General features: G+C 40.6%; 1 protein-coding gene across 1 annotated transcript in view; it reads left to right on the top strand.

Moving 5' to 3' along the window:
• Positions 1-26,497, top strand: part of TTBK2 (tau tubulin kinase 2) — a 159,248-nt gene that overhangs the window by 109,409 nt on the left and 23,342 nt on the right. Inside the window, exons 10-12 of the mRNA XM_054716313.1 lie at positions 11,519-11,676; positions 22,158-22,374; positions 26,124-26,335. Of these exons, the coding sequence (XP_054572288.1) occupies positions 11,519-11,676; positions 22,158-22,374; positions 26,124-26,335 (587 nt within the window). The remainder of the gene's footprint in view (positions 1-11,518; positions 11,677-22,157; positions 22,375-26,123; positions 26,336-26,497) is intronic.

Consider the following 26,497-nt stretch of genomic DNA (forward strand, 5'->3'; position numbering starts at 1 on the left):
CTCCTGCTGGGTGACCTCAGGCAGAGGCTAAATTAACACCTCCTTGTAGATCCAAGAGCCAGTGTACCCAGGGGTCAGAGTGGGACCATCCAGATTACAACTCCTCAGATCCATAAGGGACACACTCAGGGGGCAGACTCATTGAGCACCAAAGACCCACTGAAGCAAGTCTTGTCTCATAAGGGTGTCTCCAGCACAGAAGTTCTCCCAACGTAGGCACAGCTGATCCTCACAACCAATTGGCCTAGAGGTCAATTCCCCCCAGTAATACCAACAACAATCAAGGCTTAACTACAACAAGACTGTGCACACAGCCCACAAAGGGGTGCACCAAGAGTGTCCACCTCAGGTAACTGGGGAGGCTGAGCCACTGGGCCCTACAAGACACCTAGCACACAAAGCCACTCTATCAACTCAGGGAAGCAGCCAAAATGCGGAGACAAAGAAATAGGTCACAAATGGAGGAAAGCAAACGACTGGATATAGAGTTCAAAACCACGGTTATAAAGTTTTTCAAGAATTTTCTAGAAAAGGCCGATAAATTTAGCGAGACCCTTGAGGATATGAAAAAGAACCAATTAGAAATTAAGCATACACTGACTGAAATAAAAAATAATATACAGAGATCCAACAGCAGACTAGAGGATCCCAAGAATCAAGTCAAAGATTTGAAATACAAAGAAGCAAAAAAACACCCAACCGGAAAAGCAAAAAGAAAAAAGAATTCAAAAATTTGAAGATAGTGTAAGGAACCTCTGGGACAACTTCAAGTGTACCAACATTTGAATTATGGGGGTGCCAGAAGAAGAGAGAGAGCAAGATACTGAAAACCTATTTAAAGAAATAATGACAGAAAACTTCCCCACCTGGTGAAAGAAATAGACTTACAAGTCCAGGAAGCGCAGAGAACCCCAAACAAAAGGAATCCAAAGAGGACCACACCAAGACACATCATAATTAAAATGCCAAGAGCAAAAGAAAAAGAGAGAATATTAAAAGCAGCAAGAGAAAAACTATGCAGGCCAGACGGGAGTGGCAAGAAATATTCAAAGTGATGAATATTTATAGGGCTTATAGGGCCTATAGGGCTTATTCTATAGCAAGAACCTACAACCTTATTCTATAGCAAGAACCTACAACCAAGATTACTCTCCCAGCAAAGCTATCATTCAGAATTGAAGGTTAGATAAAGAGCTTCACAGATAAGAAAAAGCTAAAGGAGTTCATCACCACCAAACCAGTATTATATGAAATGCTGAAGGGTATTCTTTAAGAAGAGGAAGAAAAAGAAAAAGGTAAAGATAAAAATTATGAACAACAAATTCATATCTATCAACAAGTGAATCTAAAAATCAAGTGAATTAAAAATCTGATGAAAAGAATAAACTGGTGAATATAATAGAATCAGGGGCATAGAAAGGCAGTGGACTGACAATCCTCGGGGGGAAAGGGTTGTGGGGGGTGCGGGAAGAGACTGGACAAAAATCGCACACCTATGGATGAGGACAGTGCGGGGGGGCGGTTAAGGGCAGAGGGAGGGGTGGATACCGGGTGGAGGGGAGCTATGGGGGGGAAAAAAGAGGAACAATTGTAATAATCTGAGCAATAAAGATTTATTTTTTTAAAAAGAAATGCCATAGATTTCTAGGCATTAATTTTGTATCCTGCTACATTGCCAAATTCATTTATTAAGTCTAATAATTTTTTAATGGAGTCTTTAGGGTTTTCTATGTATAGTATCATGTCATCTGCGAATAAGTACAGCTTTACTTCTTTTCCAATTTGGATGCCTTTTATTTCTTCTTCTTGTCTGATTGCAATGGCTAGTACTTCCAGTAATATGTCAAACAGGAGTGGTGAGAGTGGGCATCCCTGTCTTGTTCCTGTTCTTAGGGGAAATGGTTTTAGTTTTTGTCTATTGAGTATGATGTTGGCTGTGGGTTTGTCATATATGGCTTTTATTATGTTGAGGTATGATCTTCTATTCCCACCTTGCTGAGAGTTTTTATCAAGAAAGTGTGTTGGATTTTGTCAAATGCTTTTTCTGCATCAATTCATATTACTATGTGATTTTTATCTCTCATTTTGTTTATGTGATGTATCACATTTATTGATTTGTGGATATTGTACCATCCTTGCATCCCCGGGATAAATCCTACTTGGTCATGGTGTATGATCTTTCTGATGTACTGCTGGATCCAATTTGCTAGAATTTTGTTGAGGATTTTGGCATCTATGTTCATGAGGGATATTGGCCTGTACTTTTCTTTCATTGTGTTGTCTTTATCTGGTTTTGGTATTAGGGTAATGCTGGCTTCATAGAATGAGCTTGGAAGTGTTCGTTCCTATTGAATTTTTTGCAATATTCTGAGGAGGGTAGGTTTTAGTTCTTCCTTGAATGTTTGGTAAATCTCCCCTGTGAAGCCATCTGGCCCCAGGCTTTTGTTTGCTGGAAGCTTTTTGATGACTGCTTCAATTTCTTCCATAGTTATTGGCCTATTGACATTTTTAGATTTTTCTTGATTGAGTTTTGGAAGGTTGTATTTTTCCAGGAATATGTCCATTTCCTCCATGTTTTCTAGTTTGTTGGAATAGAGTTGTTCATAGTATTTTTTAACAATCCTTTGTATTTCTGTGGGGTCTGTTATTTTGCCTCTTCCATTTCTGATTTTGTTTATTTGGGTCCTCTCTCTTTGCTTCTTGGTGAGCCTGGCTAGAGGTTCATCAATCTTGTTTATCCTTTCAAAGAACCAGCTTTTGGTTTCATTGATCTTTTGTATTGTTTTTTTGGTCTCTGTCATTTATTTCTGCTCTGATCTTTATTATCTCCTTCCTTCTGCTCACTCTGGGCTTTTCTTGTTGTTCTCCTTCTAATTCTTTGAGTTGTAGAGTTAGATAATTTACTACCATTTTTTCTTGTTTTTTTGAGGTAGGCCTGTAGAGCTATAAACTTCCCTCTCAGGACTGCTTTCATTGTGTCGCATAGATTTTGGATTGTTGTGTTTTTATTGTCATTAGTTTCCAGGATGTTTTTAATTTCTTCTTTGATCTCTTTGGTAACCCAGTCATTGTTTAATAGCATGCTATTCAGCTTCCAAATGTTTGAGTTTTTGGATTGTTTTTATTGTAGTTTATTTCTAATATTATGCCATTGTAGTCTGAGAAGATGCTTGGTATGATTTCAATCTTCTTGAACTTTGGGAGACTTTGCTTGTGACCCAATATGTGGTCTATATTTGAAAATGTCCCATGTTCACTTGAGAAGAACGTATATTCCATGACTTTGGGGTGAAATGTTCTGAAGATGTCAATTAAATCCATCTGATCTAGTGAGTCATTTAGGATTGCTGTTTCTTTTTTTCTTTTTTTATTTCTTTATTGATTTCAGAGAGGAAGGGAGAGGGAGAGAGAGATAGAAACATCAATGATGGGAGAGAATCATTGACTAGCTGCCTCCTGCATGCCCCCTACTGGGGATTGAGCCCACAATCCAGGCACGTGCCCTTGGCTGAAATCGAACCCGGGACCTTTCAGTCCGCAGGCCAGCGCTCTATCCACTGAGCCAAACTGGCCAGGGCTGATTGCTGTTTCTTTGTTGATTTTTTTGTCTAGAGGATTTATCCAGTGATGTCAGTGGTGTATTAAAGTCCCCTACTATGATTGTATTGTTGTCGATCTCTCCCTTGATATCTTCCAGGAGTTTTTATATTTATTTTTATTTTTTTTATGTATTTGGGTGCTCCTACATTAGGTGCATGTATGTTTATCAGGGTTATATCCTCTTGTTGTATTGATCCCTTTAGTATTTTGAAGTGGCCTTCCTTATCTCTTGTTATAGCCTTCACTTTGAGGTCTATTTTGTCAGATATAAGTATTGCTACCCCAGCTTTTTTTTCCTTTCCATTTGCCTGAAAGATATTTTTCCATTCCTTCACTTTCAGTCCATGTGAGTCCCTTGTTCTGAGGTGGGTCTCTTGTAGATAGCATATATATGGGTCGTGTTTTTTTTTTATCCGTTCAGCCACTTGATGTCTTTTGATTAGAGCATTTAGTCCGTTTACATTTAAAGTTATTATTAAAAGGTACTTGTTTGAAGCCATTTTAATTTTTTGTGCCTGTGTTCCTTCTTACCTTTTTATTTCTTCTTTTTACACCAGTCCTTTTAGCATTTCTTGCATTGCTGGCTTGGTAGTGATAAACTCCCTTAGCCTTTTTTTTGTCTGTGAAGCTCCATATTTTCCCTTCAATTTTCAATGATAGCCTTGCTGGTTAGAGTATTCTTGGATTCAGTCCCTTGCTTTGCATCACTTTGTAAATTTCCTTCCATTTTTTTCCTGGCCTGATGAGAAATCATTTGATATTCTAATGTGAAATCCCTTGTACGTAACTTTCTGTCTCTCTCTTGCAGCCTTTAAGATTCTCTCTTTGTCTTGAACATTTTCCATCATAATTATGATGTGTCTTTGTGTGGGTCTTTTTGGGTTTATCTTGTTTTGGATTCTCTCTGTGCTTGTGTGACTTTCTTTTTCCCCCACATCAGGGAAGTTTTCTGATTTATTTCTTCAAATAGCTTTTCTAACCCTTGTTCCTCTTCCTGTCATTCTGGCACCCCTATTATCCATATGTTACTTCGTTTCATGTTGTCCCATAGTTCCCTTAGGCTCTCCTCGTGTCTTTTAATTTTTTTCTCCAATTGCAGTTCAGTTTGGGTGTGTTTTGCTTCCCTGTCTTCTAATTCGCTAATTCAGTCCTCCACGTCTCTTAGTCTACTGTTGAAACTTTCCATGGTGTTTTTTTTAAAATATATTTTATTGATTTTTTACAGAGAGGAGGGGAGAGGGGGAGAGAGAGCTAGAAACATCAATGAGAGAGAAACATCGATCAGCTGCCTCCTGCACACCTCCTACCAGGGATGTGCCCACAACCAGGGTACATGCCCTTGACCGGAATCGAACTGGAACCTTTCAGTCCACAGGCCCACGCTCTATCCACTGAGCCAAACCGGTTAGGCTCCATGGTGTTTTTTATTGCAGCTATATAACTCTTCATTTCTTCTTGATTCTTACATAAGTTGATTTTTTCATCCATCTGGTTTATGAACTGTATGACCCTTATTCTGAATTCTTTTCTGATGTATTGCATTCCTCTGTTTCACTTAGTTGCCTGTCTGGTGATTCCTCCTTTTCTTTCCTTTGGGGGTTTCTTTGTCTACCCATTTTTTATCTCACCGATGGGTTTACATGTCGAGTTGTGCAGGACCTGCTCCTTGGGTGGCAGTGGCTCCTTGGGCTGCGGTTGCTCCTCAGGCAGTCGTGGCAGTGGTTGCTCCTCAGTTGGCAGCGGCTCCTCTGGTGGATGCTATTCACAGCAATGGTGGCTCCTCTGGCTGGTGGGAGGAGGCTGCTCGCACAGCTGCAGGTCCTCAGATGGGGGTGGGCTAATCACAAGGCTGATGCTCCTCAGATGGGGGCAGGCTGCTTGCGTGGCTGCTACTTCTCCAATCGGGGCAGACTGCTCACATGGCTGCTGCTCCTTGGATGGGGGCTGGCTGTGCATGGCTGCTGCTCCTCGGACGGGGCAGGCTGCTCATGAGGCTACTGTTCCTTGGACAGGAGCAGGTTGCTCGCAGGGCTGCTGCTCTTCATACAGGTGTGGGCTGCTCGTGCAGCTGCTGCTTCTTGGATGGGGGCGGGCTGCTCGCGCGGCTGCTACTCCTCAAATGGGCATGAGCTGCATGTGCAGCTGCTGCTCCTTGGACGGGGGCAGGCCACTCACCTGGCTGATGCTCGTCTGACGGGTGCAGGCTGCATGTGGCTGCTGCTCCTCGTACCGGTGTGGGCTGTGCAGGGCTGCCACTCCTTGGACGTGGGTGGTCTGCTCATGTGGTTGCTGCTCCTCAGACCGGGTTAGTCTGCTTATGGAGCTACTGCTCCTCAGATGGGGGCAAGCTGCTCACACAGCTGCTGCTCCTTGGATGGGGGCAGGCTGCTCATGTGGCTGCTGCTCCTCGGATGGGGGCAGGTTGCTCGCGCAGCTGCTGCTTCTCGGATGAGTGCAGGGTGCAGTCTGCATGCAGCTGCTGCTCCTCAGACGGGGGCGGGCTGCATGGAGCTGCCGCTCCTCCGTTGTGGGCAGACTGCTGCTCCTCGGACGGGAGCGGGCTGCTCGCGTGGTTGCTGCTCCTCGGACGGGGGAGCAGGCCACTCACACAGCTGCTGCTCCTTGGACAGGGGCCAGCCCCGTGAGGCTGCTGCTCTTCGGCCTGGGGCGGGCTGCTTGTAGGGCTGCTGTTCCTTGGACAGGAGCGGGCTGCTCACATGTCTGCTGCTTGTGTGGTCGCAGTGCCCTGGGCTTCCTCCAAGGGTCCTCTGCTCTTCCTGGCTGCAAATTGTCTCACCAGCTGGGTCTCCTTCGCCAATACGGGGTGGATGTTATTCCTTTCAGCTGCTCATTCTATCTGCTCCGGGACAAGGCTCGGGACACATCTGTCTATTCCGCTGCCATTTTGTCCTCCAGTCTCTAACTTTGTTTTTATTGTATTATAAAATATATTAAATGTCTTAACTCTGGGGAAAATTCTTCAGGAAGCTGTGCAACATTCATCAGGTGACTTTAAACCCTTTCTGGCATGTGGTGGCATCCCCTGGTAGTACCTGGATTCTTTAGATGAGTTTGTATTTCTAAAACTATATTATCAAATAAAAGAAGTAAAGGAGTCAGATGTATACTAGATTTTTAGTGATTCTTTTATTGATTTCAGAGAGGAAAGGAGAGGGAGGGAGATAGAAACATAAATGGTGAGAGAGAACCATTGATCAGCTGCCTCCTGCACGCCCCCCCCACTGGGGACTGAGCCTGCAACCCAGGCACGTGCCTAACTGGGAATGGAACTGTGAACCCCTGAGTCACACCAGCCAGGCAAATTTTCAGTGATTCTTAGTGGAGAGGGACATGGGACATGCCTTCTTATAGGGGAAATGTCAGAATCAGCTGTAAAGTTTTTTCAGATTTTGTTCTGCCCCCTTTTCAGTTTGAAAATTACTGCCACAGTGAGCTCCTGTTTGGAAAGTGCTTTGTTCCTCAGTTATATTGGGGTTAAAAAAAGATGAGGACTGCAAGTTTCGTGTGTGTGTGTGTGTGTGTGTGTGTGTGTGTGTGTGTAGATATATATATATATATTATACCTATACTAGAGGCTTGGTGCACAGATTCGTGCACATTGAAAGGAAATTAATTAGAAGGTGGCTGGCAGGGTGGGACTGGGTGAGAGAGGCGGTCATGCCCTGGAGCCAACCTCCCACGGTCCCTCCCTGCCCAGCCACACCTGGGTTAGCACCGGGGCTTGAAGAGTGTCTGCAGAGTGAGTGGGGTCCCTCCAGCAGGTGGGGTCCCTCAGCCTGGCCTGCAGGGATCAGGCTGAAACTGGCAGTCCGACATCCCCTGAGGGGTCCCGGAGTGTGAGAGGGCACTCTGCAAAGTTGCTGTCACTTGGCAGCTTCTGCGTTGAGCGTCTGCCCCTTGGTGGTCAGTGCACATCATAGCTACTGGCTGGTCGGCCAGTCACTTAGCCTTTTATATATACAGATATATGTGATTTATAAAGTGACTAATGTATATTGTTCTCAAATCTATTTGAATGGGTAACTGAATTGGAGGGATTTTTGTTTTATTATTTATTTTAGTGAATTCAGTTCCCACTCCAAAGTATCTTCAGAGTTGTATCTAGTCAGACCATTTAGTGCCTCAGTGCTTTTAGCTTTCCTTCATTCTGTGCCTTCCATCCTTCTACCTTCTGTTGTTGTTCTCTAGAATCACCATCATAGTGACAAACTGGGGCTTAATAGCATGTGCTACATTCTTATTTGAGGCCCAATGGCATGTGCTATATTTTCTAAGACATATGATACTATGATAAGTATAAGAAAATAATTCCATGATAAAAGGACATCTTACATAAAAGCTGTTTAAGATTATTCCTATTGCAGCCCAGTTCATAAGTACTCACACAGCAAAGCCATTGTTGCCTCATGGTAGGAACTCCACCTTTCAGGAAGCATACATCTTACTCTGTGAGAACCTATGAGAGCCTCGATCTCCAGAGTCAGGAGAGAGGTCAAAGGTCTGCCACTTCAATTCCTATATGCTGATTCTCAACCTGTCTTCCTTCTCCTTTGTGTTTTCTACAGCCCTCTACCTCTGATTATTTGGGGAAGTCTAAGCTATAACATAGTTAACAACAAAAATATGACCAAAATAAAAATTATCAGCTTTTGTCCGCCCAGCGTGGCTCAGTGGTTGAACGTCAACCTATGAACCAGGAGGTCATGGTTCAATTCTAGTCAGAGCACAGGCCTGAGTTGTGGGCTTGATCCCCAGTGTGGGGCATGCAGGAGGTAGCCGATCAATGATTCTCTCTCAGGTTTTATAACTACCTTTTCCAGTTTCTTTTATCTTTTTAGTTTCCTTTTAAATTTTATTATTTTTTTCTTTGCGGCTTATTACAAATAGACATTTATTCATAAAATGTTTTTAGAGTAACTACTTAAGGGTCTGTCGTCACAATTCCAACATGGGTGGTTTTGTTGTTGTTTTCCCCACACCACCAAGCAATTCTCTGATATCAGCTGGGTGTCCAACAATTGAAATAAATTCTGACACTACCTACCAAGATAGATAGCATCAGATTGCACAAGTTAAGGATTCAGCCCCACAAGACTGCCCTCCACTTCAGATGCCAATCACAAGCCCTGGTTGTCACATGTCCTTCTGATTGACTGGCTATAAATCAGATGTTCCTACAGCTCCCTCCTTGGGTTCAGTTAATTTGCTAGAACAGTTCTAGGACTCAAGAAACCAATTTTATCACTAGATTACTGGTTTATTTCAAAGGATATGACTCAGGAACAGCAGATGGAAGAGGTGCACAGGGCAAGGTATGAGGAAAGGGTGCAGAGCATCCAGGCCCTCTCTGAGATAACCACCATGTGTTCACCAATCCAGAAACTCTCAGAACCCTGTCATTTTGAGTTTTTGTGGAAGCTTCATTAGATAGAGTGATTAAATCATTGGCCATTGGCAATTGATTCAATTTCTAGCCCTCTCTTCCCTCCTCCAGAGGCCAGAGAGGTGAGACTGAAGGTTCCAACCCTCTAATAACAGGGTGGGTTCTTCTGGTGACCAGCTCTTGTTCTTAGATGCTTTCCAAAAGCCACATAAACCCAGTTGTGGTGGAAAGGGGCTTGTTATGAATAACAAGACACTAATTTTAATTTTATAGCTTTGAAGTGATTTCAGGAATAGAGGACCAGACCAAATATTAGAACAAAAGATTCCCCCATTGCTCTTATTGCTCAGAAAATTCCCAGAGTTTTTGGGCGCTAAAAGCCAGGAACTGTGGACAAAGGCCAAATATATATGAGAAATATAATTTGGTTATCTGAACGACCAAATATATATTTTTATAGATCACAATACTGAAGTCACATATAAGGCATTGCATTAGATAGTGATGAACAGGATCAGACATGTTCCAGCCTGTTGGAGCTTACTCTCTGGGTGAAAGAGAGAGACAAATTAATTAAATAATCAGAAATAATAACAAACTTACGATTGATAGCATTTGACCCTTTTCTTGTTGAAACTGTTCATTTGGCATCTAGAACACCATACACTTGGTTTTCCTACCTCTTCACTTCTTGGTTTCCATTGCTGAGTCCTTTTCTTCTTTCCATCTAAATGTTGGAGTGCCCTTGGGCCTCTTTGCTACCTGCTTTTCTTAGATTACATCATTCAGTACTTATGGCTTTAAATACTACCTATTAATATCTATATGCTGATGACTATCAATGTTGTATCTGTGTTCCTTATTCCTACTTAAACTCTGTAAAATTTTCAAAATCCCAATCCTCAGATTAACTGCCTTTCATCTTAGTAAATGGTGCCATCATTTACTCAGTGGCTCAGGATAGAAATGTAAATTATTCCTTATGCTTTACTTTCCTAGCTTTCATCTAATCCATCAGCAAGTTCTGTTAGCTGTACAAATTACCTCCAGATCCTACCACTTTTTACCACCTCCACTGTTACTGCTGGTTCACCTTCAGTAGCCTCCTAACTGACGTCTATTCCTAGCACCCTCATCCCCACCCCCTTATGGCATCTATTCTCCACTTAATAGGCAGAATAATCTTTTTAAAGCATTAACAGACCATCACAAAATCCTTCAATGAGGAAGTGCTGATTCCAGGTCTGGGGTAGGAAATGTACAAGATGAATCTCTAGGTATGGGATACTAACAGGTACAGAATAAGAGAAATGGTGAGGAGAAAATGAGGCCCTAATTATAAAATTGAAAATGGTATGGACTGTCAGATGCAGTAAGGAAATGTCTCTGAGAGATGGTTCTCAAGATTACATTAAGCTTTTGGAATTTAATGGCAAAAATAACTGAAATTATATATACAATAAATCAAATAATAAGGCACATTTCTGGTGTTTTTTTTTAATCCTCACCTGAGGTTATTCTTTCCATTGATTTTTTAGAGATGGGGTGAAAGAGGGAGAGAGGGGAGAGACAGAGAGAGAGAGAGACATCATTGTGAGAGAGACACATCAATTGGTTGCCTCCTGCATGTGCCCTGACCAGGGATCAAGCCTGTAACCGAGGCATGTGCCCTAGATCAAGAATCAAACCCAGGACCCTTCAGAGAGCTGACGCTGTATCCACTGAGCCACGCTGGCTAGGGCGGCAGATTTTTTTTGATAGTTGTGTATACACACACACAGTTTAAGAATTTTTCAAACCCACAAAAAAGAAACGTAAAAAGCATAATGAATTTCTGTATGCCCCTTAACCTTTACATACCAGCTATTAACACCGGCCACTTATTTAATTTGAACCATATAGAAATGCCCTTTTTGACAAAAAAACACACACACACAAAATAGATCATGTAGATTGTTGAAACCCAATACACACATATACATACAACACATATTTCTTGTTGCTAAACCACCCGAAAGTAGGTATGCATCTTCCAAGGACAAAGACATTCTACTCACTACAAACTAGTGCCTCAACTGAGAAAATTCAATATTGATTCAGTATTATCATCCACATACAGTCCTTATTCAAATTCCCCTCTTTGTATCGTCATGGTTTTTTATTTTTGTGTGTGTGTGTGTGTTTTTTCTTAATTGATTTTTAGAGAGAGGAAGCGAGAGGGATAGAGAGATAGAAACATAGATGAGAGAAACATTGATTGGCTGCCTCCTGCATGCCCCCCAACTGGGGACCGAGCTGTTATTCAATCCGGGCCTGTGCTCTGACTGGGAATTGAACTGTGACTTCCTGGTTCATGGGCTGACCCTCAACCATTGAGCCACACTGGCCAGGCCATCAGGTTTTTTTAAAAAAATCTACAAAATTAACTCATGAGTTTGGGTGCTTTCTCTTAAAGAATAAAATGACGTTGTTTACTATTGGCTTACTCTAGTTTTTTTCTTCTTTGTGGTTTAGCTTCTTACATCGGTGTTTGACAACAGCATCAAAACCTTTGGAGTATTTGAGAGTGACCCTTTTGACTGGGAGAAGACTGGAACTGATGGCTCCCTAACAACCACCACTACTTCTACCACCCCTCAGCTGCACACCCGCTTGACCCCTGCGGCAATCGGGTATGTCCTCAGCTGCCTATTTAGCAGTGTTTCCTGGATGCATTATACTGGCAGAAATGTTTTCACCCAGACTCCTACAGATGACCAAATGCTAAGACATAGGTGAAAGCCTATGGATTTTCTTGAATTAACATTGCTCTGTATATGCCTTTGTTCAGGTGTACTGTTCATAGAAAGTGTTTATGGATCATACTGTGAAATGGAGCTTAGAGCTTGTGTGAGCTTAGAGCTTGTGTGAAATGGAGCTTAGAGCTTGTGTGAGCTTAGAGCTTGTGTGAGCTTAGAGCTTGTGTGAAATGGAGCTTAGAGCTTGTGTGAGCTTAGAGCTTGTGTGAAATGGAGCTTAGAGCTTGTGTGAGTTGATGTCAGGTTTACAGTGGGTTTTCTCATTTTCAAAATGAGGAGCATTTGTTACATTTACTTCTAAAGAATACATGGGACCCTGGACAGAATGAGCCAAAGTATATCTAATTATACTGTGCTTAGGTTTAGTGGGAACAAAATATGTAGCTTGTTCCTCTTACGAGAGTGATTAATTTTCAAAGTGTATTAGCAACAGGTGATGGTATTTCTATCTTCTTGGTCTTTTGTGTTGTTTTGTGCATAAACAGTTGCTTTTGGGGAGGCAGGTTGTCTTCTTTTTCTGACCCATTTTTTACCTGCTCTGGTTGCTTTAAACTGTTTGCTTTTAAGTAAAAAAGTAAATTGTAAAAAATCTCCATACAATGTGAGTTAATTGGGACATTTTATCACTAATCTATCGCTCTGATTTTATACTGAAAGATTGGATCCCTAGAGCTTATTTATCAGAAAAGCTTACATGGACTCATATAACTGAACATGTTATCCTTAATTAGCTAGCCTAAGAATTCTTAAATGTGAGACTCTGACTAGCTACATCAGAATCACCACACATTTGCTTAAGATATCTATTTGAAGGACTTAGCCAAGAACCACTTAATCATATTTATCAGATGTTTATCATGCTTATCTGAGTTTGGAACCCCCAGCCAGCCACCCCATTTTATAAATGAGTGAATCATCCAACTTTAGGTAAGTATTAATCACAGAGCTTGAGCTGTATAGAAATTCTGGCTTTTGTTTTAGGGCCTTTGTTTTCCTTTGCCTTTAATTGTTGTTATCTATACTAATAAAAGGGTAATATGCTAATTAGACTGGGAGACCTTCTGGACATCCTTCCGGACAAAGCCATGGTGGCGGGGCCGAGGCAGAGGCTGTTAGGGGCGATCAGGCCAGGAGGTGGGGGGGGGGGGTCAGTTGGGGGCAAGCAGGTCAGCAGGGGGGGCAGTTGGGGGCAAGCAGGCCGGCGGGGGGGCAGTTGGCGGGTGAGCAGGCTGACGGGGGGGGGGCAGTTGGGGGCGATCAAGTCAGGAGGGGGGGGCAGTTGGGGGTGATCAGGCTGGCGGGAGGCGGGCAGTTAGGGGCGAGCAGGCCAGCGAGGGGGGCAGTTGGGGGTGACCAGGCAGCAAGGGGGTGCAGTTGGGGGTGAGAAGGTCGGTGGGAGGGCAGTTGGGGGTGAGCAGGCCGGAGGCAGAGTGGTTAGGAGCAATCAGGCAGGCAGGCAGGTGAGTGGTTAGGAGCCAGAGGTCCCGGATTGCAAGAGGGATGTCCAACTGCCGGTTTAGGCCCAATCACACAGGGATTGGGCCTAAACCGGCAGTTGGACATCCCCCGAGGGGTCCCAGATTGGAGAGGGTGCAGGCCGGGCTGAGGGACACCCCCCACTCCGTACACGAATTTCATGCACCGGGCCACTAGTAAGTAGATAAGCCTCCAACTTGCAAAAACCAGATGATAGGACTTCAAGATAACTAAAGTTAATGAAGACAGTGTAAGTTCCCATCTGTCAATGTTTCCTCCTAAAATAAGAGAATAACACGAAAGAAAAAAATAAAGCTACACCAAAACTGTGTCCTAGCATAATTTGAAGACCAAGGATGCCCAAACTTCAAAATAACTGAGAAAAAGAGGAAAAACAAAACACCAAGGCCTTGTGTGGTTATCTCTTCTGGGCCTGCCTTACCCAACCCTGCCACAAGGTTTTATAAAGGCAGATCAGTAAAAACTGTGAGGAAGAGGAGAATTAGCAATGGGAGTTAAGGTTGATCTAAAACCAACACCAGAAAGACTACACTATCCCAAGAACAAAAATACTAAAAAATGTCCAAATAGATCAGATTATGAACTACAGGGAGGTACAAATATGTATGATTCAAAACCATAGCTTCTGGGGAAGAAAAAAACAACATCAAAGAAGGGAGAGGTGCCCTTTATCAGTTGATTTTTGAAGGACAAAACATGTATTCATTTGGGTTCAATTAGGAGAGAGAAACTATGTAGTAATTTGAACAAGGAAAGAATCATTACGTGTAACACAGAATTAGAGTAACATGGGATTAACTAGTAAGAAGTAGAGAGAACTGTAAAGAATACAGGAATAGCAAATATAAAGTGCAGCTCCTACTCCTAGGGCCCAGATTAACCTTTTGCACTCGGATGTCGAGTGTGACTCGACACGGTTAGCATCGGTAGCAGCTCTTTTTATACTCTTTGAATGTATCAATAATTTGAAATATAAAAAAATCCAAATAAATAAGATTGTATGAAAAGAAACTCCAGTTTTTTATTCTACTGCCGTGCTTTGTAAAATCTGGGGTTTTAAAAAATTAAATCCCGAGTAAAATAAAGGAATCGAGAAAAAAGCAAGCGAGTGCAAAGGGTTAAGCATCCAAACAAAGCTCCCCCAGTCCAGATCTCAGGCTGAGGTACATACTGAGCTTGTTGAAGAAGGTATGCCCATCCCTCGTTGGATGGGAGAGAAGTCACTCTGATGCCACACTGGTAAAATTTGCTGAAAATCTGCCCTCTGGGGTACCAAAGAAAGCTATTTACTGGGGGTGTCTTACCAGACACACTCTGCTACAAAACCTATGGGTAGTGGGGATTGCTCAGGAAAGCTGTTGTTTGCTGATGTCTGTGTGAGACAGGCCCTGAAGAGGCCCCGATGCTGCAGGATCCCCGCACTGGGGAGAGCCATATGTGCAGGAGAAGCTTGCCGAGCTGTACACTGGAACCCGAAGCAGAGCAATCTCCTCCTGCAATTTCCTTCCAGTGCCCGCTGGGGAAGGAAAATATCTAAAGGGCTCAGATCCACTTTCATAAAACAGAAAAAAAGGATGGATATGGAGCTGAAAGGCAATAAATCAATAACTGCAGAGGAACAAAAGGAGAAAAAAATTTAATTATATACAACAATGGAGAACTATGAAATCAGATGACACACGTATCTCCCCTGACCACAAAAAACATAAATCCACTCAAATGTTTGGACTTTGCTATACTGACAGAAGATGGCACTAATTAAACTATGAATCTTGTAAAATACTCCAATAACACAAAAATGAACAATAATAAAAAGATTTTAAAGTTCCATAAAGTATTATAGTAAAAAAATCAGAAAATTTAATACATACTAAGGACATTTCCGCTCTGAAAAACAACCATGTGGTGATGGAAAAAAGAAAAAAGTACCCTGGCTGGTTTGGCTCAGTGGATAGAGCATCAGCCTGCAGACTGAAGAGTCCCAAGTTCGATTCCAGTCAAGGGCACATGCCTGGGTTGCAGGCTCGATCCCCAGTAGGAGGTGTGCAGGAGGCAGCTGATCAATGATTCTTTCTCATTGATGCTTCTATCTCTCCCTTCCTCTCTGAAATCAATAAAAATATTTTTAAAAAGTAATTATTGGGGGGGGGGGGAGGTAAACAACCATAAAGAAAGTTATTAAAAGAAAGAAAGAAAGAAAACTAAGACAAAAGCCAAAATAGAATTCAACATGCTCATTCATTTGAAGATATGGATAACCACCTCAAACTAAGAATAGGAATAGATACCCCCACCTCTACCCAGGGATAGGTAGAAAAGGTGAAAGGGATTAGGAGTATAAATTGCCAGTTATAAAAAATAGTCACAGGGATATAAAGCAAAGCATAGGGAATCCAATATAATAAAAGCCTAATATGCTAAGAGTCCAACCATTCGACTGTTCAACCAGTTGCTATGACACGCACTGACCACCAGAGGGCAGATGTTCCGACCGGTAGGTTATCTTGCTGCTGGGGTCTGGCCCATCAGGACTGGGCTAGACGGGCCGGACACACCCTGGAGCCCTCCGTGGTCACTCCCCGGCCCCGATCGTGCGCCATTGGGGTCCCTCAGGCTGGCCTGCACCCTCTTGCAATCCAGGACCCCTCAGGGGATGTCAGAGAGCCGGTTTCAGCTCAATCCCTGTAGGCCAGGCCTCTAGTAAGTCTATACTATTGTCATAACACATGGTGTCAGATGGATACTAGAATTATTGGGGGGATCACTTTGTAAGGAATATAAATATCTAATCACTGTGTTGTATACTTGAAACTAATAAAAATGTTTATGTCAACTGTAATGGAAAAATTAATTTTTTAAAATTATTTAATAAAAGAAATAGACCCCAAAAGGGGTGGGGTCAGGGAGAGAAAAAGGAAAAGGAAAACAAGAGAAAAAGAAATGAGACTTGAAAGAAAAGGAAGAAAAAAGATATCTCAAAATTTAGTAAATTATAAAATGTACAATGGAGAATAGACTCAAATGAATATTTGATAAAGGACATTGAGTAAAATTGGGGGAAATTTTAAAAAATCATTTAAAAGGGCTAGGGAAAAGGTAGTGCACGTGGGAGACAGACAGCGAAGGACTAGCTTTCCTTTTGTTAGTTGACTGGGTAGTTACCTTGGTCTCGTTTTACTGGTGAAGAATGCTATAAATACCTAGCATGGTGTTTATAAGTTGAAGTGCCTTTCAAAAGGCAGACTGATGCCCTAACTGGTTTGGCTCAGTGGATAGAGCGTCAGCCTGTGGACTGAAAGATCCCAGGTTCGATTCCGGTCAAGGCCATGTACCTTGGTTGCGGGCACATCCCCAGTAGAGAGTGTGCAGGAGGCAGCTGATCAATGTTTCTCTCTCATCGATGTTTCTAACTCTCTATCCCTCTCCCTTCCTTTCTGTAAAAAATCAATAAAATATATATTTTTTAAAAAAGGCAGACTGATACTTGTATAATACATATTGGCCCACAGCTTAAAGACTGCACAGAATTTAAACTAGCTGAATGGAAAAAAATAAGTATTAGACCTACAAGCTTACCATTTACTATCTGGCCCTTTACGAAAAAGTTCGCTGCCCTGGCTGGTGTTCTCAGTGGTTAGAGCATCAGCCTGCACACTGAAGGGCCTTGGGTTCGATACCCAGTCAAGGGCATGTACCTACCTGGGATGCAGGTTCGATCCCAGGGCATGTGTGGGAGGCAGCCAATTAACCCTTTGCACTCGCTTGCTTTTTTCTCGATTCCTTTATTCTACTCGGGATTTAATTTTTTAAAACTCCAGATTTTACAAAGCACGGCAGTAGAATAAAAAACTGGAGTTTCTTTTCATACAAACTTATTTATTTGGATTTTTTTATATTTCAAATTATTGATACATTCAAAGAGTATAAAAAGAGCTGCTACCGATGCTAACCGTGTCGAGTCACACTCGACATCCGAGTGCAAAAGGTTATTAATATGTCTCTCTCACATCGATGTTTCTCTCCCCCCACTCCCTCCCTTCCACTCTAAAAAAAAAAAAAAAAAGTTTGCTGAATTCTCTGCAATTGTTATGGAGGCATAATTAGAAAGCCCTAGAGAATCATTGTTAAAGAGAAAAAAATGATTATGTATGTCCCACAACTCTGAATTTTTTTTTCAATTTTATTTTATTTTACTTATTTATTTTTTTAATCTAACAAATCTTCATTGTTCAGATTATTACAATTGTTTCTCCTTTTCCCCCCTTAGCACCCCTCCACCCGGTTCCCACCCCACCCTCTGCCCTTACTCCTCCCCCCCACTGTCCTCATCCATAGGTGTACGATTTTTGTCCAGTCTCTTCCTGTTCCCCCCTCAGCCCTTCCCCCCTGAGAATTATCAATCCACTCCCATTCTAAACCCCTGATTCTATTATATTCACCAGTTTATTCTGTTCCTCAGATTTTTTATTCACTTGATTTTTAGATTCACTTGTTGATAGATATGTATTTGTTGTTCATAATTTTTATCTTTACTTTTTTCTTCTTCTTCCTCTTCTTAAAGAATACCTTTCAGCATTTCATATAATACTGGTTTGGTGGTGATGAACTACTATAGCTTTTTCTTATCTGTGAAGCTCTTTATCTGACCTTCAATTCTGAATGATAACTTTGCTGGGTAGAGTAATCTTGGTTGTAGGTTCTTGCTATTCATCACTTTGAATATTTCTTGACACTCCCTTCTGGCCTGCATAGTTTCTGTTGAGAAATTAGCTGACAATCAAATGGGTGCTCCTTTGTAGGTAATTAACTGTTTTTCTCTTGCTGCTTTTAATATTCTCTCTTTTGCCCTTGGCATTTTAATTATGATGAGTCTTGGTGTGGTCGTCTTTGGATTCCTTTTGTTTGGGGTTCTGTGCGCTTCCTGGACTTGTAAGTCTATTTCTTTCACCAGGTGGGGGAAGTTTTCAGTCATTATTTCTTCAAATAGGTTTTCAGTATCTTGCTCTCTCTTTTCTTCTGGCACCCCCATAATTCATATGTTGGTTTGCTTGAAGTTGTCCCAGAGGCTTCTTACACTATCTTCAAATTTTTGGATTCTTTTTTCTTTTTGCTTTCCCGGTTGAGTGTTTTTTGCTTCTTTGTATTTCAAATCTTTGACTTGATTCTTGCGTTCCTCTAGTCTGCTGTTGGGTCTCTGTATAATATTTTTTATTTCAGTCAGTGTATGTTTAATTTCTAGTTGGTCCTTTTTCATATCCTCGAGAGTCTCGTTAAATTTATCGGCCTTTTCTAAGAAATTCTTGAAAAACCTCATAACCATGTTTTTGAACTCTATATCCAGTCATTTGTTTTCCTCCATTTCTTTCGTTTGTGATCTGTTTCTTTGTCTCCGCATTTTCACTGCTTCCCTGAGTTGGTAGGGTGGCTTTGTGTGCTAGGTGTCCTATATGGCCCAGTGGGTCGGCCTCCCAGTTACCTGAGGTAGACACTCTTGGTGCACCTCTTTGTGGACTGTGTGTACAGCCTTGTTGTAGTTAAGTCTTGATTGTTGTTGGTGTCAATGGGAGGAATTGACCTCCAGGCCAATTGGCTGTGAGGACCCGGTGTGTCTATAATGGAAGAACTGCTGTGCTGGAGACACGCTTATGGGTCAGGACTCGTTTCAGTGGGGCTTTGGTGCTCACTGCGTCTGCCTCTTGAATGTGTCACTTATGGATGTGAGTAGTTGAAATCTGGTGTCGTCTCACACTGACCACTAGATACCCTAGTTTCTAGATCTCCAATGAGGTGCAGGTCAGCTACTGTCTGATGCCACCCAGCAGGAGCTACAGCGAGAACTACAGTTTTCTCCTCTTTGCTTGGAGTTTGGAGGTTTTGGAGTTGTCTGACCAGAGCTGCAGTTTGTTAGGTTAAGCTGCGATAGGGCAGGCCATTTATATGCAAAAGCCGCTGCGTGGAGCTTGGATGGGTTTGTAGATTGTGCTGGGTGGGGTCTCAGGGAGTCACTAGGCTAGGGCATGACAAACAGCGATGGCTGCCAGTCAGCTGTCTCTGCGTCTCTGCGTGTCTGCGTTTCCAAGTCCCCGCGTCCCGCGCCCCAGCGCAGTAAACAATGATTGCTGGGCGCACCTATGCAAGTAAGTCACCCTCACTTTCCGACCCGATGGCAGTCAGTCCAGGTTCTCCCCGTAGGAGTTTGGGTCCCCAGCGTCTCCCCAGAAACTGGAGTTCAGAGTAATCGGGAGCTTGTCTCCCTTTGGGTTGAAAAAAGCAGCGCACCCAGAAGCCCGCCGCCAACCTGATTCGCACGCCTCCGTACCTCAGCTTTTCAGTGCTTGTGCACATCTCAATGCTCTTTTCTCTTTCCTTCTAGTTGTAGAACTTCCACTCAGCCAGCTTTTCTGTGGTTCTGGGTGATAGACGTTTTGTCTTTTAGTTGTAGTTTTGAAATTGTTGTGCGAGGCAGCAGTTTATGTGTTTACCTATGTCGCCATCTTGGTTTCTCCAACTCTGAATTTCTTACTAGAAGAAGAAAGTAAGTTCCGGGAAAGGTAGGAGGATGTTTTAGATCAGAAGTCAGCAATCTTATCTGTAAAGGGCCAGATAAAAATTTGTGGACTCTGCTGTCTCTGTCTCCATTATCACTGCTGTTGTAGTGCTAAAGCAGCCATAGACAACATGGAAACGAATGAGTGTGACTGTGTGCCAAAATACTGCATTAACAAAAAAAATAGGTGAGGAGGCCAGATTTGGCTCAGAAGCCCTAGTTTGCCAGCCCCTGACTTAGATTATGGGGAAGGGAATACGAAAAGGATGTCCATTCTTACTACTCTTCCAGTTCTCCCACACACCTCACTTTTTCCCCTAATCTGCTTCTATAATTTATATCTAGCCTGCAAACACAGACCATGTGCTAAAAATATTTTCACACATACTTTCTTACTCATTCTTATTCCTTAACATGATACTCTCACACATATTTTCTCACACATTCTTATTCTTTAACATAATACTCTCATATATACTTTCTCATTCTTATTCCTTAACGTAATTTCTTTGGAAAGGAATTCTTTCCTTTGTATCTCAAAATCCAGGTTTTGATCAGAATTTTAGGAGAAGAAAATAATGTAAGGAGTAAAAGTGGGAGAATAAGTACAGAGAGGAACCAGAGTTGTGTGGAGAGGGTGGAAGAGCTCCTGGAAGTGTGTGGTATTATATTGAAGTCTAAGAGATACGAGGGAAATTAAGATAGAGTAAAAATAGCAGCAGGTTATAGGTGGAGGAGTAGAAGAAGAAAATGCCAAGGAATTGGTAGTTGGAAAGAGGCAGAGTAGTAGGCATGTGGAAAAAAGGCTTTGGAAGAACACTCAGTGATTAAAATGGGAGCGGGGAGAAATGTGGGGCTAGTAGATTGAACTTCCTGAACTCAAATATTTTTCCTTTTGCCAGTCCCTTTCCTCAGGATAGAGGAAATTCTTTCAATAAATATTTGGCATGCCATGTAACACATATGTTAGTGTCTACTGTAAGTCCTTGTATCAATAAATTATATTGAACTTACACTTGAAAAATCCTTTAATAGGCAATTTATTTCTTAAGTTTACTTTTTTAAATTAAATTTTTCCCCATCACCATTTATTCCCTCTATGCCCTGTTCTACCTCTACCCATCCCCCTCCTGAACTTTACTTTTATAATAAATCTGTTCATTTGAACTACTTTAGGCCAAACTTACCTTTTCAAGATGTTCTTAGTGTCAGAACTACAGGTACTACTTTACAAGGCTATAAGTTTCTTTCCTGAGAGCCATGCCAGTGCTTTTCTATATTACTTACCTCTAACCTATTGACAAGTCCCTGAAAATGACTGATCTTTGTTCTCACAGCATGGCATTTATGACATCTGAGCCAGCGTGTAACATTATCCTTAGAGGGGTGCACTAAGATGCCTATTTTATCACTCATAATAATTATGTCAGTATAATCTACTGAAGGCTGGTTTTCTACTGTTAAACTTTCCAGATCACCTCTAGGAAAAGGTTTCATTGTGTACTAAATATTGTGTTCAGTCAGCAGTTCTTTTAAAAATTGAGTATAGTGTAGAGTTATGGAATGTTAGAGCTGGCAGGGGCCTAATCACTAGTGATAACAGAACTAGAAAAGCCTTTCATGGGCCAGAAGTCTAAGAGAGAGATGACCAACCATGTAAACAGACATGAAGTTACTTTGAAAGCAATATATAAACAAAGTGCCAATTTATATTTTCTGTATCATTCCTGGTCAGTTCATGCAGATGTATAAAACTGTGTAATTGCAAATTTTCTAGTTCCCCCTAGAGGGCAAGAATTTCCTTTCTCTATGTCTCCTAAGGCCTTGCATGGAATAGGTATTTAGTAAAAAGTCTGTAAATGAAAAAACAAATGCACATTTTACACTATTCAAAGATTTGATACCTGCTTATATTATTATTATTATTATTAACATTTTCCTGTTTATAGTTTTTGTTGTTCTCTGAGAAAAATGGGTAAAAAAACAAAAAATTAAAAAAATTGTAAAAGACTTCTTGGAAAATAGACCAAATGCTTCTAACTTTTAAAGTAATTATTAAATTAGTGAGTTATTATATTGGAATTTTTATTTTTAAATCAGGTTGAAAATTCTGTTGATCAAAATGTACAAGTTTTATTTTGTAGAATTGTCACAGCCTGTTTCCAAGGTTTTGAGTTTTGTTTTGTTTTACTCTTTTAATGATATATAGACTTCATCATTTAACTCCAGAAACAAAATGAAAAATAGTCTCATTGTAATTTTTGATTCTGGTGTTTTTAAGTTCTACCTTTTCTTCACCCCTCATTTTTAGAATTGCTAATGCCACTCCCATCCCAGGGGACTTGCTTCGAGAAAATACAGATGAGGTGTTTCCAGATGAACAGCTTAGTGATGGGGAGAATGGCATCCCTGTTGGTATGTCACCAGATAAATTGCCTGGATCTCTGGGACACACTCATCCCCAGGAGAAGGATGTCTGGGAAGAGATGGATGCCAACAGGAACAAGATAAAGTTTGGAATTTGTAAGGTGTGTATTTCTTGCATAGGAAGTAATATCATTCTGTATACTTACTTTCTCCTATTGTTGTAGCAAAGTATAATGAATTCTCAATTTTGAATGATAAGTAGACAGTATTGCTAGTTATTTCTATATTTGTAATTGCAGTATTTTGGCTAATTTTGCCCAAAATATTGAAGTATGGACACCAAATATTAATCTTCATCTTATATTTTGTGAAAAAGATAAAAGTATTTTAAAAAAACTAACTAGACCCTCAGAAAAAAGAAGAGACATCTATAGAACAGAAGTTAATAGTCTTTCTAAATAATGTGACAAGACCCTGGACTCCTTTGGTATGGACTGATAGAGCTATGAGTACCCATTCTGAAACTGTGTCTCAGATGGAGGTGGGGAAGGGAGAGTTGGAAGTGGGAAGCACCACACAACTGTTTATGAGTTGACAACGTGGATGTTGAACAAATGACATGATTTTTTTCTTCATTAGAATTGCAAGTAGGTCCACCTGTAAGTATGGGGAAAGATACAGATTTCTAAATTGAATGATTAATTTTTAGTAATCTTCCCCAATTTTTCTCTGATCTTACTATTCCTCATCATTTCCATTTTCATAGAAGATTATATGAAGATAAGTGGTATGTAGGGGCAAGGAATTAGAAATCAGTTAGTTTTTGGTGCTTCCTATGTTTTAAGAGTTAGTTGCAAAAAAGGTTAAGTTCATAAGTGTGTAAAATAAGACTTAGGGCTCATACCTGTTAACATGACTGATAGAAAGTTGGCTAGTCATGCTTTATGAACAAGGAATATACCTTGAAAAGAATCTTCTATAATCACTTCTGAGGAATTAACTATATAATTTAAAATAGTATATACTTTCAGTCATGGGAGTCATTTGCAAAAACTTTCTGTGTAGGTGTGATATGGTGCACTGTGGTCTGGCTATTAAATATGCATTATTTGGAATAATAGTAATCAGGAATAAGTAGTGAAAAAATTGTCAGGAGATCACTGTCAGATTTTTGCAATGTCAGCTGTGGCTGTCTTTATGGCACCAGGAGCAAACTGTTCTCATGGTAAAAACAACAATAAAACACACCAAAAAAAAACCCACATCTAGTTGCCAGCCCATATGGGTGTCTGTGTTTATGAGAGAGTGAAATGGTACTTGGCATAAGTCTTTAGTTTTCTTTCACCAATTATCACTAATCTCTATTAGTTCTATTTTTAATTCCATCCTTTAAAAAAATAAGATATTAATGGTGTTGAACTTTCATACAAGGAATGTTTATATTAATTTTTAAAAGATGTTTATCATTTTCTTACATTTTTGGAAGTCCTGGACTCATCTTTCTTCTTTTCTTTTCTTTTCTAAATCTGGATTCATCTTTCTTCCTGAAATATTTCCTTTGGAAGTTCCTTTAGTTGAGATCTTTTGGTAGAGACTCTCAATTTTCACTTAGCAGTATATGTATTTATTTCAGCCTTATTCTTTTTTCTTTTTTTAATCCTCACCCGAGGATATTTTTTTCATTGATTTTTAGAAAGTAAAAAGGAGGAAAGAGGGGTGAGAGAGAGAGAGAGAGAGACATCAATGTGAGAGAGAGAGATATAGACTGGTTGCCTTCTGCACATGCGTGTCCCGACTAGGGCCGGGGATCGAACCTGCTCTTGACTGGGAATCAAACCCTTGACCCTTCGGTCTGAGGGCCACTGTTCTAACCATTGAGCAAAACCAGCCTAATTCTTTAACGATAATTATGCTGGATTCAAAGTGGGGGTTTTTCTTTCTTATTGGATTTAAAGTTCTTTCTTTTTTTCTTTTTTTGATTGAACAGTCTTTTTATAAAATTCATCTTCAAAAATTACTGGAGTGACAAAAGCTAACTGAGCTAGTAAAATGTTATTAGATGTATTTTTAAAAATATCCAACATCTCCTAAACCAGGTAACCTGTGTTAATAGCCTGGGTACATCCTTCTATGCTGTTATTTTTGCTGATACACACATATACAACACATACACATGCATATATGTTTTTTAGCTGATTTGGCGCAGTGGGTTTAAAGTTCTTGATCAACAATTATTTTTCCTCTTGCTTCATCTATTGGTATAAAGTCTGCTGTCACTCTGATTTTGTTTGTGTGTGTTTGTGTGAGTGTATGATCATTCCACCTGGCCTCCCATTCCAGCTACTTTTTAGCTTTACTTCTTGTCTTAGGTGTTCTGCGTTTTAACTACAATGTATCTACACATATATTTCTTTTTGTTTATCCTGCTTAGGATGTTTTATGTTTTCTGAATCTTTGACTCATATTTTTTTTTGTCAGTTCTGGAAGATATACAGCCATTCTCTACCGAAATATTGCCACATCTTCATTCTTTCTGTTCTCTTTCTGGGATTCCAATTAAACATATATTATGCCTTTTTATTCTGTCATATCTCTTAATATATTTTTCATATTTTTCACACCTTGCTGTGCTTCATACCAGGTAATTTCTTTTTCTATGTCTTCTAATTCACTAATTAATAACTTTGGCCTTTTATGGCTAATATATTTAACTTGTTAATAGAATATTTAACATTAAATTTATCCATTAATTCCAAAGAATCCTTTGTTGATCTTTGTGATAATGACCTTCATTTATTTAAACATTTTATGCATAGCTATTCTCTATTCTTCATCTGAACAAGTTTGATAGCTGATGTTTTTGGGAAGCTTATACTTAAAAAAATTCTGCTGACTCAATCATGGTGGCATTGCCTTCTCATGTGTGTGACTATCTTTTTTTTTTTTTAATCTTCACCCAGTGATATATATTTGTTTTTTATTGATTTGAAAGAGATAAAGAAAGAAACATGGGTGTGAGAAAGAAACACCTATTGGTTGCCTCCCATACGCGCCCAGACTGCGGATGGAACACACAACCTTTTGGTGTATGGGGTGACACTCCAACCAACTAAGCCACATAGCCAGGGCTTGTTTGACTATCTTTAATGTTTTACTCTTTAATTAATAATTGGTGGGAGTTCTGTAGACCTAAATTGGGAAGTGGAGAAACCTTCCTTCAGAGAAGATTATCGTCTGCTTCTGCTGGTAGCCAAAGTGAGCCTCTTGTTGGAAACCATTTGCACATCTTCTTGAGGGTCTTTAATCAGAAAGACGTCCCAGATTTCCCTCTTTCCTCCCACCACTAGTATAAATCTTAATTTCCCTCATAATTGCACTGCTGTAGGCATCTGTCCCTAGTAGCCCCACGCTTCTGTGCTGCCCAATGCTCAGCAGCCTCCTGCTCCACCCAGCTCCTTATTGTTCAAACACCAAGTTTCCTTATTCTTGTTTGTTTTTTAGAGAGGGAACACAGCAGGAAGTACTGAGGCTTGGCAACCTCTCTTACTGCTTGTGAAACCACCTGACTCAAAGAGAATGTCCTAAGTTTTAGTTTAGTGGATGGGGTCCTGGAAGTTTCTAGTTAGATGTAATACAAAAAGTTAAGGCTATTAAACATTTTTAGATTGTTTATCTTTGTACCGAAAGTATAAAAACTAAAATAATACTGAAACTGAGAATAAATTAAGAAAGCTCACTTAATAAAAGGGTTAAGAGAAAAGTATGTCATGACCTAAATTAGGCAAAATATCTTAATCTTGTGAGAACACATCCCAAGCATTTGGTTATATTATGTTGAAAGACTTCAACAATGACTATCATGTATAGTAACTGGAATGTTTTTCATCATTTTCTTTTATATTTTGTCTAGGCTGCTACTGAAGAGGAGAATAGCCATGGTCAAGCAAATGGTATTCTGAATGCTCCAAGCCTTGGTTCACCGATTCGTGTCCGCTCAGAGATTACCCAGCCAGACAGAGATGTTCCGTTGGTGCGAAAGTTACGTTCTATCCACAGCTTTGAGCTGGAAAAACGTCTGACACTAGAGCCAAAGCCGGATACTGACAAGTTTCTTGAGACCTGGTATAAAATAGTTTTTCCTCTTTTTTTAAAACTACTAAGATATTATAATCTTAATTTTTTATTTATTTATTTTTATTATGTAAAGTCTTTCAAATAAATTATTGCATTTGTGTAGCACTGATTTGATTAAGCTCTCATCTATGTTTTTAATTATCCTGATTG

This window comes from Eptesicus fuscus, chromosome 5, assembly GCF_027574615.1.
Source record: "Eptesicus fuscus isolate TK198812 chromosome 5, DD_ASM_mEF_20220401, whole genome shotgun sequence".
NCBI classification, from domain to species: Eukaryota; Metazoa; Chordata; class Mammalia; order Chiroptera; family Vespertilionidae; genus Eptesicus; species Eptesicus fuscus.